Raw genomic sequence first — 12,548 nt, 5'->3', positions numbered from 1 at the left:
AATTTATATAGGAAAAATAATACTTAATTCACTAAATATAAAAGGTTTAAAAACATCAACAGTTCTCTGTTTGTATCCTGTTGCATTTTATTGAATTTAATCTGTTTTCTAAGTGTAATTTTTTTTTCTTACAGAGCTGCCATATTTCATGAATTGATTTACAAACAGACAAAAATAACTTCTCAGAACCAAGAACTGATATATGAAGGCCGCCGTTTAGTACTAGAGCCTGGAAAACTGGCACAACATTTTCCCAGAACCACTGAAGAAAATCCTATAATTGTAGTAAGCAGAGAGGCTGTGAATATCGTAGGATTCATCTATGAAGAAAGTATGTTGAAGTTTTTTCTGTTTGTTCTTAAACAAGATTAGGCTGATTATAAATGTTCTTTGCAAAAATCTTTGGTTATTGAATATGTTTGACATTTCATAAATTTATTAAAATCTTGGATCAAAAAGTTTGTCCATATGTAGGCACATAAAGAGTCCTGATTTCATAAGTGCTGGGTATCTGTCGCTTCCTATTGACATCAGTAGATGCTGCTGGGTGCTCAGTACCCTGAAATATCAGGGCACTTATTTTGATGCCAAAGTATGGATTTAAAAATTGAATTTTAGGCAATTTTTAAAAAGTCCTGGTGCCTGAGTATGAATGTGGGTAGAACTTAGGAATGATCTTGGAATTCTAAACTCATTTTGTGAGCCACAGTATTTTAAATAGGTTGAAAGGAATTTTATAAATTAGTGTCCCTAACTAATCTTACTCTATTTCCCAGTAGTATCTGGAAATTCAAGTGTTTTTCAGCTGTAATTAGTTTTCCTAATCTGTTAATTGAAGCAGTTCTGATTAAAACAAAAAAGCAGTAAAGTAGCACTTTAAAGACTAACAAAATAATTTATTAGGTTAGCTTTCGTGGGACAGACCCACTTCTTCAGACCATAGCCATACCAGAACCGACTCAATATTTAAGGCATAGAGAACCAAAAATAATAATCAAGGTTGACAAATCAGAAAAAAAAAATTATCAAGGTGAGCAAATCAGAGAGCAGAGAGGCGGAGGGGGGGGAAGTCAAGAATTAGATTAAGCCAAGTATGCAAAAGAGCCCCAGTAGTGTCCCAGAAAGTTTGCATACCAGTTCAAACCACGTGTTAATGTGTCGAATTTGAATATGAAAGAGAGTTCAGCATCTCGCTCTCCAAAGCAGTGTGAAAATTCTTCTTCAATGAGACACAGACTCTTAAGTCATTAACAGAATGGCCCACTCCATTAAAAGGAAGACTAACTGGTTTGTGGATCAGGAGTGTTTTGATGTCTGTTTTGTGCCCATTAACTCTTTGTCTGAGAGAGTTTGAAGTCTGTCCAATATACAAAGCATCTGGGCATTGTTGGCACATGATGGCATATATGATGTTAGTTGAGGAACATGAGAATGTGCCCGTGATTCTGTGACTAACCTGGTTAGGTCCAGTAACAGTGTCTCCAGAATAGATATGGGGACAAAGCTAGCAGTGGGCTTTGTTGCAAGGAAAAGTCCCAGGACTGGTGTTCCTGCGGTATAGACTGTGGCTGTTGGTGAGGATCTTCATAAGGTTGAGAGGTTGTCTGTAGGAGAGAACAGGCCTGTCACCTACAGCCTTCTGGAGTGTGGCATTCTGATTAAGGATAGGTTGTAGGTCTTTAAAAATATGTTGCAATGGTTTGAGTTGGTGGCTGTAGGTAATGAGCAATGATGTTCTGTTCTTGGCTTTTTTAGGCCTGTCTTGGAGTAGCTGGTCTCTGGGTATTCATCTGGCCCTGTTGATTTGTTTTTTTATTTCTCCTGGTGGGTAATTCAGGTTTATGAATATTTGGTAAAGATCTTGTAGTTTTTGGTCAAGATGTTTCACCAAACACACACAATAAATATTTCTAATACAAATGCATACTGTGCATTCACTGCGGTATTACAGACTTATTACATATGAAATATAAAATAAAAATCCATTTCTTATGTTTCAGTCTCACTCCTTAAAGTCCATCAGCGGTATGATTTGGATAGTGATGCCAGTATGGCAAAAGTGAGTATGTGTTTAATTAGGACAAGAATTAAGTTGCTATCTCAAATAAACTAAAACTACCTAATGTTGAATGAAATAATATCAGCATTCTTGTAAATGGGCATTGCTTTTATAAATGTGTTAGTGAGAAGGTATGAAATGACTCATCAATATTAACTCTGTCTCTCAATTAGTAACTTTATATTTATATTAAACTGTCAGTTTTAAATGGCCAGTGATTATAAAATGCCTTGAAGGCAAAAAGCATTATATAATGCTGTGTGTTGTTATTCCACATCTGAATTTTGCTGCTTTGTGCTTTTCCTGAGGGAAAGCCAATTGGGAAGAAATTAAGCACCGCATCCCAAAATCATTGTCCAAGAAAAACTTGCATTGAAATAAATGGGACTTTTGCCAGAGAGAGGCTGAATTAAGATGTATTATAGTACAGTGGATTTTAGCCTTTTTTCATTTGTGAATCCCTAGAGTTGCAGACCCCTCGGAAATTGTACCTTCTGTGAACCCCCAAGAATCTACAGGCCACAGGTTGAAACACACTGTTGTACTGGTTGAACCTCTCTCGTCCAGCACCCTTGGAACCTGACTGGTGCCAGATGAGAATTTTCTGGATGGTGGGAGGTCAATATTTTCTTGCACACTAGCAACACTTCCACTGCTTACTGGGCTCCTAAGAGGGGTAAATTACAGTTAAACAGCACAGAACACTGAAAGCCAGGAGTGGTGGCTATAAACAAACTTTACAGGACCATGGGAAACTTGGCCATGCCAGATTAGAGAGGTTCAACCTGTGGTAGGTTTATACATCTAATCAATTTCTACAAATAGAGTTCATTTACAGTGAAAGAAAATGTTTTCCTATTCTTCGCTCTTCAGTTTTTAATGAAACATTTGCTATAATGTACAATACAGTGCATAGTTAATAAGTTTAAATGGATATTCAACAGAAAAAAAATCAGTTAAGTGGTGGTTTTCAAGGTCTGTTATCCCAGACAAAATAAAAATAACTAAAAGTTATGACCATTGCAGAAATTACCTAGCCTTTTCCAAAAAAAAAATGTAAAAACCCAACAAGTTAGATAACTTCCAGTTAAATACATTTTTAATCTGAAAAGTTCTTATTGTTATTTAAAGATTAACTATTAAGAATAAAATTTAATGAATATTTGTGCACAGAATTTCATATTGAGTTAATGTACCCAGGAGATCTGAGTTTAGCAGAAGAAAAACATCTGAAATTACCATCCCCTGTGGTGCTAAGCAGAAGAGAAATAAGGAGTCAGTTTCTTTCCCAGATTCTGCAGCAGACAGGAGTCTTAAGACTTTGCAGAAGAGTGAAATCGCTAATATTTCTTTCCTCTAGAATTTCTGAAAATTCATTCCCTGACAGAGTTTCATAGGAGAAAAATAGTGGAGACTCCACTTTCAGGCCTCAGTCTACAGCTGTTTTGTACAAGTAATTTCTGTTGACTCCACAGTGTCACGTATGTGGTAGCAGCAAAATTTATGTCACTGTGAAGATCTGTGTTCATGTGTGTCTCCCAAAGTTTGCAAAAAGTGGATCTCCATCAGCATTTCTCTCTATAAGCCTCCAAAGTCTTTGAAAATGCTGATATCTGAAATTGTATTTATCATAGTCTAAAACATAATTAGGAACATAGGACTAATATTTTTAATTGAAAGTTACTGATATTCATAGAATCATAGAACACTAGGACTGGAAGGGACCTCAAGAGGCCATCGAGTCCAGCCCCCTGCCCCAATGGCAGGACCAAGTACTATCTAAACCATCCCTGATAGACATCTATCTAACCTGTTCTTAAATATCTCCAGCGATGGAAATTCCACAACCCCCCTTGGCAATTTATTCCACTTTTTCCTAATATCCAACCTAAACCTCCCTTGCTGCATTTTAAGTCCATTGCCTCTTGAGGTTTTGTGTAGATGTACATCTACCTAGAATTCCAACTGCTAAAAAAAAGTTTGTAAGCAGAACTGGGTGGAGGCTAAACAATGGAACTGCAGCCCTACAGTTTTGAAAAATGTATGATTTAAAAAAAAATTAAATCCCTGCATTACTGAACAAATGTACACCTAGCTTTCCAGAAAATTAAATCTGAACTCCAAAAATATGTGGTATAACCTTGAGTATGACAGATTTGCTTTCATGCCTAACAAATAAGTATGTGGATTCCCCTTCCCCATCCACACTAATTTATAGGCAAAGTTACCCCATTATGCATTACTATCTTCATGTTCTAATTTCTTCTAATATTAATTAATGTTGCTTTATTGTGACCCGTTGACTTGAAACAAATTACAGTGTTAGAAGCACTGAATTAATACTGACATTGTTTATTTCTCTGTCAGGCAGTAACAGGTGTTGTATGTTATGCCTGTAGAGTTGCCAGTGCTTTGCTGCTTTACCAGGAATTGATGCGAAAAGGAATACGATGGTTAATGTAAGTCATTTGATTTAAATTTTGTTGGTCATGATTTCTTTACTAAGACTTATTCTGGTCATTCACAACTTGGATAATTTTGTGGGCTTTCAGTGACTTCTGAAGCTTTCTTCCTTCCCCTCATCCATGAGTATGAGTAGACTTCTACAGTCTCTGAAATGTTTCCTTCTCCTCCCTCATCTGGGGAAATTCTGAAGACCCACGTTCTGAACTGTAGGTCCTAGGTATCCATGTTACATAGTTTAATCTGCTTGTCCTGAAATTTGGATAATTTTAATTTAAGCATGGTGTTGGTACATGTAACCAAGCAAGGACAATTAATTAGTGAATTTAAATATTTTAAATAATGATTTTGGTGGTTCACATTGTTGGTTAATAGGACCGTGAAAGATCTCACTAGCTACTGAACTATTACTGAAGTAATATCTACCACAACACTGGAGTCAATTTTATAGGACAATAGTATGTACAGTCTTAGAGATATTTCATATTACATATTCCATTACACGTGATGATTACTGTAGGCAAAATATGTAATAAGAAGGAAATTAAAACTGTTTTTGATTGGTGCTATACTTTTCAGTGAAATAATCAAGGAAGACTACAATGAAACAGCACACAAAAAGACAGAGGTTGTCCTCAAGCTGGATTTCTTCAAAAGGAACATTGAGTTAGCTGGGAAAATGTGAGTAAAAACACACTATTGCTCTTTGGAAGTAAATATATTGCACCACCAGTGAAAACTGGCTAGCTTTGTATCTTTTTTTCTCAATGATAGCTATATTTAATATAGTAGTTCATATGGTAGTTGCTGAAGTAGTAAGTTTGCTGTGCATATGATTTTAAGGATTAATAAAAGTGGAATGAAAGCCGGCTGTTAAAGACCAGGGTTCCCTGCTGCCAAGAGTGGATTTTAATATTGTAATAATACCCAGTTGCCTTTAATCTTTGTATAAATATGACACAAACAAAAAATTACATTGAGAACATTATTCAGGTTGCAAAGTCGAGCATTCACAAGCTAGGAAATGCCAGAGTTAAGATTTGTCTGTGCAGGCTGATTTGCATGCCTTAACCATGGCACTGTTTTTTTCTTCCTGTAATTCCCTGTGTCATTCACTGTACACACTTTAAAGTCCACAACAAAAGTAACTGTGGTACTAGAGACATGTCTCCTTCACCATACAATCTTGATTCATCCCTAAAGCAGTTTGTACACAAAATGAAGCAGGGGTCCTATCAAAATAATAGTATCTGTTAATACTTGGTATAGTCAATTGTTTCAAAATACTTTTGTGTCATTTCATTATGACACATACTCAGTATCAGTCACATTTATTAATATAGTTCAGGAAAAGGGTTCTGCACCATAACAGTCTCCTGAGAGCAGTCATGTGCACCAGGCTTATGTTCAAATTAGATCTCTAAAGCCATTGTTTTATTGACTCTACTTGCTTACCAGTAAAAGGTACTATATACATCACTGAAATTGAATTCAATTGATCAGCTTTTTCCCTTGTTTATTTCTGGTATGGTGGTGTATCTCTTGTTTTGAGCCCATGCATTCCAGGTGATGACACACCCTTAATATTGTTCTGAGCACAGGCATTCTACGTACTAAAGGGCATGAAGGACCTCCTAGGCTTATACCAAGATAAAAAGGTTTGTGAAGGTAGCACCTTTACCATTGCTATGAGGAAACAATTTTATTTTCAAATACTAAGTTTTCCTGCCTGCTTAAGCCAACGGTTTCTTCAGCTAATGGAAAGTCTTATGGGATAAGTTAACAGGATTATAACAAGTACATGGCTTGGGCTATATGTCTGTAATATTTATACTTACTACCACATATATATGTTTGCAAATCAGTGTATTTAAATCAACAGTACATGATCATGTAATTAAAAATTGTATCACAGTGTACATACACACAGGGGAAAACTAAGGTTGTAGAGGCAGCCTTAATTCTAGCATTGCCTAATTTTGGAATGCCTCTCTTTGCAACCTACAAATATTCTTTCAATGTCCCAATTTTTGTGTAATTTCCTTAGTTTTTAAAAAACTAAAACTAAAGAAAATGAAACCAAAACAAAACCCAGAAATTACATCATGTAGCATCACATCAACACCTTTATATCCGCTATACAGACCTCTGATGCTTGAATTAAAGGAGTAAGTCCTAGATGCTCAAAGAAGCTAGATACCTGGAAAAGTCACTCTGATTCTCAAAGTCTTAGGTGCCTAAGCTCATTTACTATGAATGTTGAGACTGATGCCTTAGGGTAGAACCTGACATGGGACTATTTTTTTTAAAATCCCATTCTTGTTCCACACTGCCATACCTACTTCCACCTGCTCCCTCATCATTTTTTGCATTTGTTATCCCACTTACATATACAGAAACCTTAGATCCTGCAAGAGAGAGAGATTCCCCCATGCTATTAAAGAAACAAAAAATGTCTGCCTTTATATATAAAGACCGTAGAATTTGGGCACAATTTTTATCACTTTAAGCAAGATCTCTTTTATTCTTTAACTCTATGAAATATTTTGACTGTTGTAATAATAGACATCAGATCTCTTTCTATGTCTCACTTAAATTTAAGTAGTAAAACATTCGTTTAAAAAAAAAAACCCTTGCTTTAGATAGCTGATATTCCATTTTTGGTATACTAATGAGAGATTTAGTATTTTTCCACAAATTACCAGTCTGTCTGCCTCTCTTGTTCTCCATCCAATCCTGCCCACAACAAACTACATTTCACCTTCTCCTGCTGTTACACTGATTCCAGTTACGCTATAAGGCTCTACCTTAGACTGCAGTTCACAAAAGCCACCACACTAGACACGGGGGGTGGGCTCCTAAGTTAGTCCGTGGAAGATGCTGATGTAAGGAGCATGTGCTAAGCTGCACTCCTCTCATGGCAAGGTTGCCTGCTTGTGATTCTGAAGTTGGGAATCTTCTTTAGAGTTAAACACCTTGTACTGTTTTTGCAAGGAGCTGCTGCCAGTTGTGGTGCCCACCTTCTAACTTTTAAACCAATAGTTAGGGCACTCATCTGGGATGTGAGAGACACACATTCAATTGCCCACTCTCTGCCAGAGTGGGAGAAAGACTTGAGTAGGGTTTTCCTACCTCTAAGATGAGTGCTTTAACCATTGGGTGATGGGATATTTTCCTGCGGGGGCTCCCTCATATTCTGTTGTTCTCATTGGACCAATTGAGTGAATGGTGGGTCTCCCATGCATTGGAGCCGCTTCTGCACATGCCCCTTCCTCTAGTGATTCAGAGTCCAGAAGAAGGTCTTCCAAACTCCAAAATAACCATGTAGGCACGTGGTCCTCAAGATTTTGAGGGAGAGGTGGGTCTGGAAGGAGGGTTTCCTTCTGGGGGATCCCTGCGGACCATACGTCTATATGGCTATTTTGGAGTCCAGAAGAGCTTCTTCAAGACTCTGAATCATGTGGCCATATGCGAATGAGTTGTGGAAAATGTACATCCATGCCTCATTAACATCTTTTGGCCTGCTCATTATCATACCCCTTCATCCAGAAGAGGTGTGTGTACAAGCTACCTCAGTGTGTTTCCCACCATGCTGTGTGTTCTCATTCTTCTGTGTGTGTATGTTCTGTCACTTGCTCTCTTGTCTCATTTGGACCTGTGTGTGATGTAGGCAATTGATGCCTAGCTTTCTCCCTGTTTGTCAATAATTGTGGGGCTTGCTTAGGAGATACAGTAACTTCTTTAATGTTATAGTTATGTTCCTGAAAAAAATGCTACTCTAAGTGAAAGGATGCTAGGCAAATCCAATTTCCCCATAAATTAAAGTAAATGGAGGGACCTTGCTAGGTTGCAGGGAAATATTTTCAGCAGATGAAAAGTTGTATATTGATACGCAATATACGCTTTAAGCAATTTAATACCATGCACAGCAACAATGGCTATGAAACTTGGTTGTGATGGTGGAATCAGAGTGTGGAATGTTTCCCAGAGAATGTCTTGCTACTAAATGATGAACTAGCACTCAACTGGGTTAACGTTGTTAATGTAGCCTCAAACTCTAGCACAGGGATCAGCAGCCCCCGGCATGTGTGCCAAAAGTGGCACGTGAGCTGATTTTCATTGGCATGTAAGGTGGGAGCTCAGCTCTGACCACACCTCCCCCATGCAGCTGGGAGCTTGCACAAAGCCATGTCACTCGTGGGTTAACAAAAGATCAGCTAAAAGGTAAAGCTGTGCATCTTTATTTATTTATTAGGGAAGCTGTTGTAAATAGGACTATTAGTGACTTCAAAGAATATCATCGGCACTCAGACGTACTTGTAGGTCCAAAGCTCAAATTTTGGCACCCCACCTCGGAAAGGTTGCTGACCCTGGCTTTAGAAGCAGCACGGAACAAGGTAGGGGAGGGATCAAACACAATGCAGTGCTGCAAATGGTTCTCTGCAGAAATGGGATACAGAGTGGAGGGGGAGAGGGTACATCCTAACATCAGAAACACCCTCCCCACCAAGCAGGAGGCTCCCAGGAGCAGCTCCAACTCAGAGGGCAAAAGCGACATGGCAGTGTAGCTGACCAGCTGCCTGCCTTCCAGGGACCTTAGGGAAGCTGATAAGGGGCTGCCACAATGATTCCAAACCCCCACAAGGACAAGCTGCTTTTCCAGAAAATCCTGCAATTAGTGGACAAAGCAGGCAGCTAAGCAGTGTTAAGGGAAGATTGCACGGCTTGTGCAAGCATGTGTTTTGTTAGATAAGCAACATGACAACAAAACAACATTAACTGGTACAATGTTAAGGAAGGAGTTACTGTAGATGCTAGATATCTTCACAGACGCTTCTAACTCTTGTGGTCCCCTCTCCTCATCTCCATGTGTTTTTGTGCCCCCACTCAGCTACCCCCAATGCCGACCTATCTAAGTCTGCATCCCTGCACACGTGGAAAAAGTCTGAAATAGGGATTTTGTGGGGGTATGGAGGGATTTTTAAGGAGCATCCCCAGGCAGACTCTGGCTGACTCCAAGCCTCCCCCACTTTCTCAGGCACATCTGCCCATGTTCCTGTGTGTTTCTTTGCCCCTACTCAGTCTTCCCCCACAACTCTGCATCCTCTCCCCCCTCTGCTCATGCAGCCCTTCCTGCACTTCCCTCCCTCCATGTCCCAGTGCTTCCACTCCCGTTCAGCACCTGCTCCTGTCTGTCCTCCCCCACTAGCCTTTATGAGTCCCTGTCTGAGCCCCCGTCCGCTTCACACTGTTTCCCCATGTTGTTTGTCTCCTAACCTGATCCGATGGCACACTCCTCTTTCATATAGTAACAGAGATAGCCGTGCTACTCTATATATTGTCAAAACAAAAAAAGCAGTCCAGTAGCACTTTAAAGACTAACAAAATGATTTATTAGGTGATGAGCTTTCGTGGGACGGACCCACTTCTTGTTTATCCCACGAAAGCTCATCACCTAATAAATCATTTTGTTAGTCTTTAAAGTGCTACTGGACTGCTTTCCTCTTCAGTCTCGTAGCTAGGGCTTGTCAAGGAGCAACAGCTGTGTTCTCGTGCTAGAGGGTCCTCCAGAGGGCAAAGGTGTAACTGCAACAACTTTTCAGCAGAAGCTATTTTCTGTGTGGTGGGGAAAGAGGGACATTAAAAGTATACATGATACATGAAATAGGCTTAGAATTCCACCAGCAGTAATGGTGTGAATGCTCAGAGGCACCAATATAAGCACTTCGGGAACTTTTACTTCAAAAACTTAGGCAGAGAGTGAGTTTAGGTGCCTGCAGGGTTTAACAGGTGGGTTTGTGCACAGCAGTCAGGCTAAGCCCAGGTTTCAGGTGCCTTAGGCACCTAACTCATTTTGAACATCTTGTAGGTTATCTTCTAGATGGACCCATGTGAGGAGGGATGAAATGCCTTTCCCATTCTTTTCACAGATATTTGTTGAGAGCAAAGGAATGGTAAGGCCCAGGTGTTTTGGCTCCAAGCATTGCTGAGGAATATGCTGTCGTGGATACAGACTCTTCTGTCCATTCCCCTGAAGCTTGACCCCTTTTGCCCTATTCTGCTCAACCGGTCTCTTTCTTATCCCAGTCCCATTCTCCTTTCATAGCAAATTACAGTCTACTTCTCAGCTTCTGCATCCCAGTTCTAGTCTCTTTCTCTACCTTTCTGCTCTCCTTGTATGGTCTGTCACTGTTTTTCAAGTCCCCAGCCTCCACATTCCCCAATCCCATTCTTTCTCTCTAGGCTTCAGTCTCCATGTCCATATATCCCTCAGCTCCTTATCCCAGTGTGTTTGCTCAGCTGGTCCCAGTTTTATCTCTACATCCTGGCTTCTTATAGCTGTCTCTTCTGCCTTCAACTCCCCCCACCCCCGGCATCCTCTGGTTCCTTGTCTCTTTGCCAAACCTGTCCCAGTTTTCCTCCAACCCTCCCTCTCACCAGCTTGAAAATGCAGACTGAGACTGTTGACTCCTTGTCCCTTCTTTACTTCCCTTGCTAGGCTGCATCTGGTAGTCTTGTATTCCAATCAGGCAGCTTCTTTTGCATGCTGACAGGAGTTCATAGTGACGTGCATTTTGGGAACAGGAGAGCTAGTCTCCCAGTTCTTAGGTCTCATGCCTGGGCCCTTGGAGCACAGTAACCCGAGCTGTGATTGCAGAAAAAATAGTGCTCAGCAGGGACAGAATGTATGGAGATTTTAGCTGGTAAACTCAGGGTTTGTCCTAACCAGTTGGTGGCCCTGGGCAAATTTTGGCAGCCCCTTGAAAATGGCGGCCTCCACAATAACCCCAAGCCCAGTGCTCCACCTCAGCTCCACACCCAGCAGCTGGCTCAATCCTGGAGTGCGCAGCATGGCGGGGGCTGCCCAGGAGGATGGGCAGCATGGCAGGGGTTGGCCCGAAGCAGACTGCCCACTCAGGAGTGCACAGTGCAGGGGAAAGCTGGCTGCCAAGACAGCAGTTGAGCCCAACATGTTGGATTTAAGGGTGGCAGTCCTGAAACAAAAAAATTTCAAAAATCATATGGAGAGAGAAATCTCTGAGCTGCAATTTGCAAATTTGTCTCCATTAACCATGGATTAAATAGAGACTGGGAGTGGCTTGCAGCTTACAAAGGCAGTTTCTCTGCTCTAGGTGCTAATATCTCCCCATTAAACTCTGACAAAGGCTCACATTCCCCTGTCTGATCTGACTTGTTTTTTCCTCTTTTGATAAGTACTGTTGATACTGGGCCATTTCCACCTTGCTGAATAGACCTTGTTAACTCTGGCCCTCCCACATAGTGGGATCCCACTCTTTAAATACCCCTCTGAAACCACCCCCAGCACCCCACTCATGCATCTGACGAAGCAGGTCTTTGCCCACGAAAGCTTATGCTCCAAAATATCTGTTAGTCTATAAAGTGCCACAGGACTTCTTGTTGCCCTTGAAAGTGGTGGTCTTGGGGAACCACTCAGCTCGCCGGCCCCTAAGAATGGCCCTGGTTAAACTCTAAGGCTATGTCTATACTAGAAGCATCTGTCAACGACAGAGAAATCGCGACAGAACCTCTGTCGACAGATTGCTGCTAGACACATCTTACTCTGTCAACAGAACTGTCAGACTGCACTGGCCTCCAGTGCTAGAAAGTGGAATGGCAGCTCTGCAAACAGGGCTGCCTGGTAACCAGAAGCCCAGCAGAAGTGTCTACACTGCACTTCTGTTGACAGAATTCTCCAGTGTAGACACAGTCCTAGTGTTTGTCTACATGCCATGTCTACACTTAGAAAAAAACTTTGAAATGGCCATGTTAATGGCCAAATTGAAGAATACTAATGAGGCGCTGAAATTAATATTCAGGGCCTCATTAGCATGCCACCGGCTGCGGCACTTCAAAAGTGCCGTGTTTCGCTTATGTGTGGCTCATCCACATGGGGGTTCTGATAGGAATAAGGGGATTCTGATGTTTGCAGGGTCCTTTTGAAAAGTACCCCGTGTGGATGAGCCGCGTGCGAGCGATCATGGCACTTTTGAAGTGCTGCGGCCGG

At 40.8% G+C, this 12,548-nt stretch overlaps 1 protein-coding gene across 4 annotated transcripts in view; it reads left to right on the top strand.

The window, feature by feature from the left end:
* Window positions 1-12,548, top strand: part of TBK1 (TANK binding kinase 1) — a 59,149-nt gene that overhangs the window by 27,090 nt on the left and 19,511 nt on the right. For all 4 annotated transcript variants that reach the window (XR_012648107.1, XM_075013639.1, XM_075013656.1 and 1 more), the window contains 4 exons: window positions 135-331; window positions 2,001-2,059; window positions 4,427-4,518; window positions 5,102-5,203. Coding sequence is in view for 3 of the 4 variants with exons in the window: in XM_075013639.1 (XP_074869740.1) it covers window positions 135-331; window positions 2,001-2,059; window positions 4,427-4,518; window positions 5,102-5,203 (450 nt within the window). In the remaining variant the exon portion in view is untranslated. The remainder of the gene's footprint in view (window positions 1-134; window positions 332-2,000; window positions 2,060-4,426; window positions 4,519-5,101; window positions 5,204-12,548) is intronic.

Source organism: Carettochelys insculpta, chromosome 1, assembly GCF_033958435.1.
Source record: "Carettochelys insculpta isolate YL-2023 chromosome 1, ASM3395843v1, whole genome shotgun sequence".
In the NCBI taxonomy this organism is placed as follows: Eukaryota; Metazoa; Chordata; order Testudines; family Carettochelyidae; genus Carettochelys; species Carettochelys insculpta.
The sequence above is the reverse complement of the archived record's forward strand: the minus strand, read 5'-3'. Positions and strand labels throughout refer to the sequence as shown.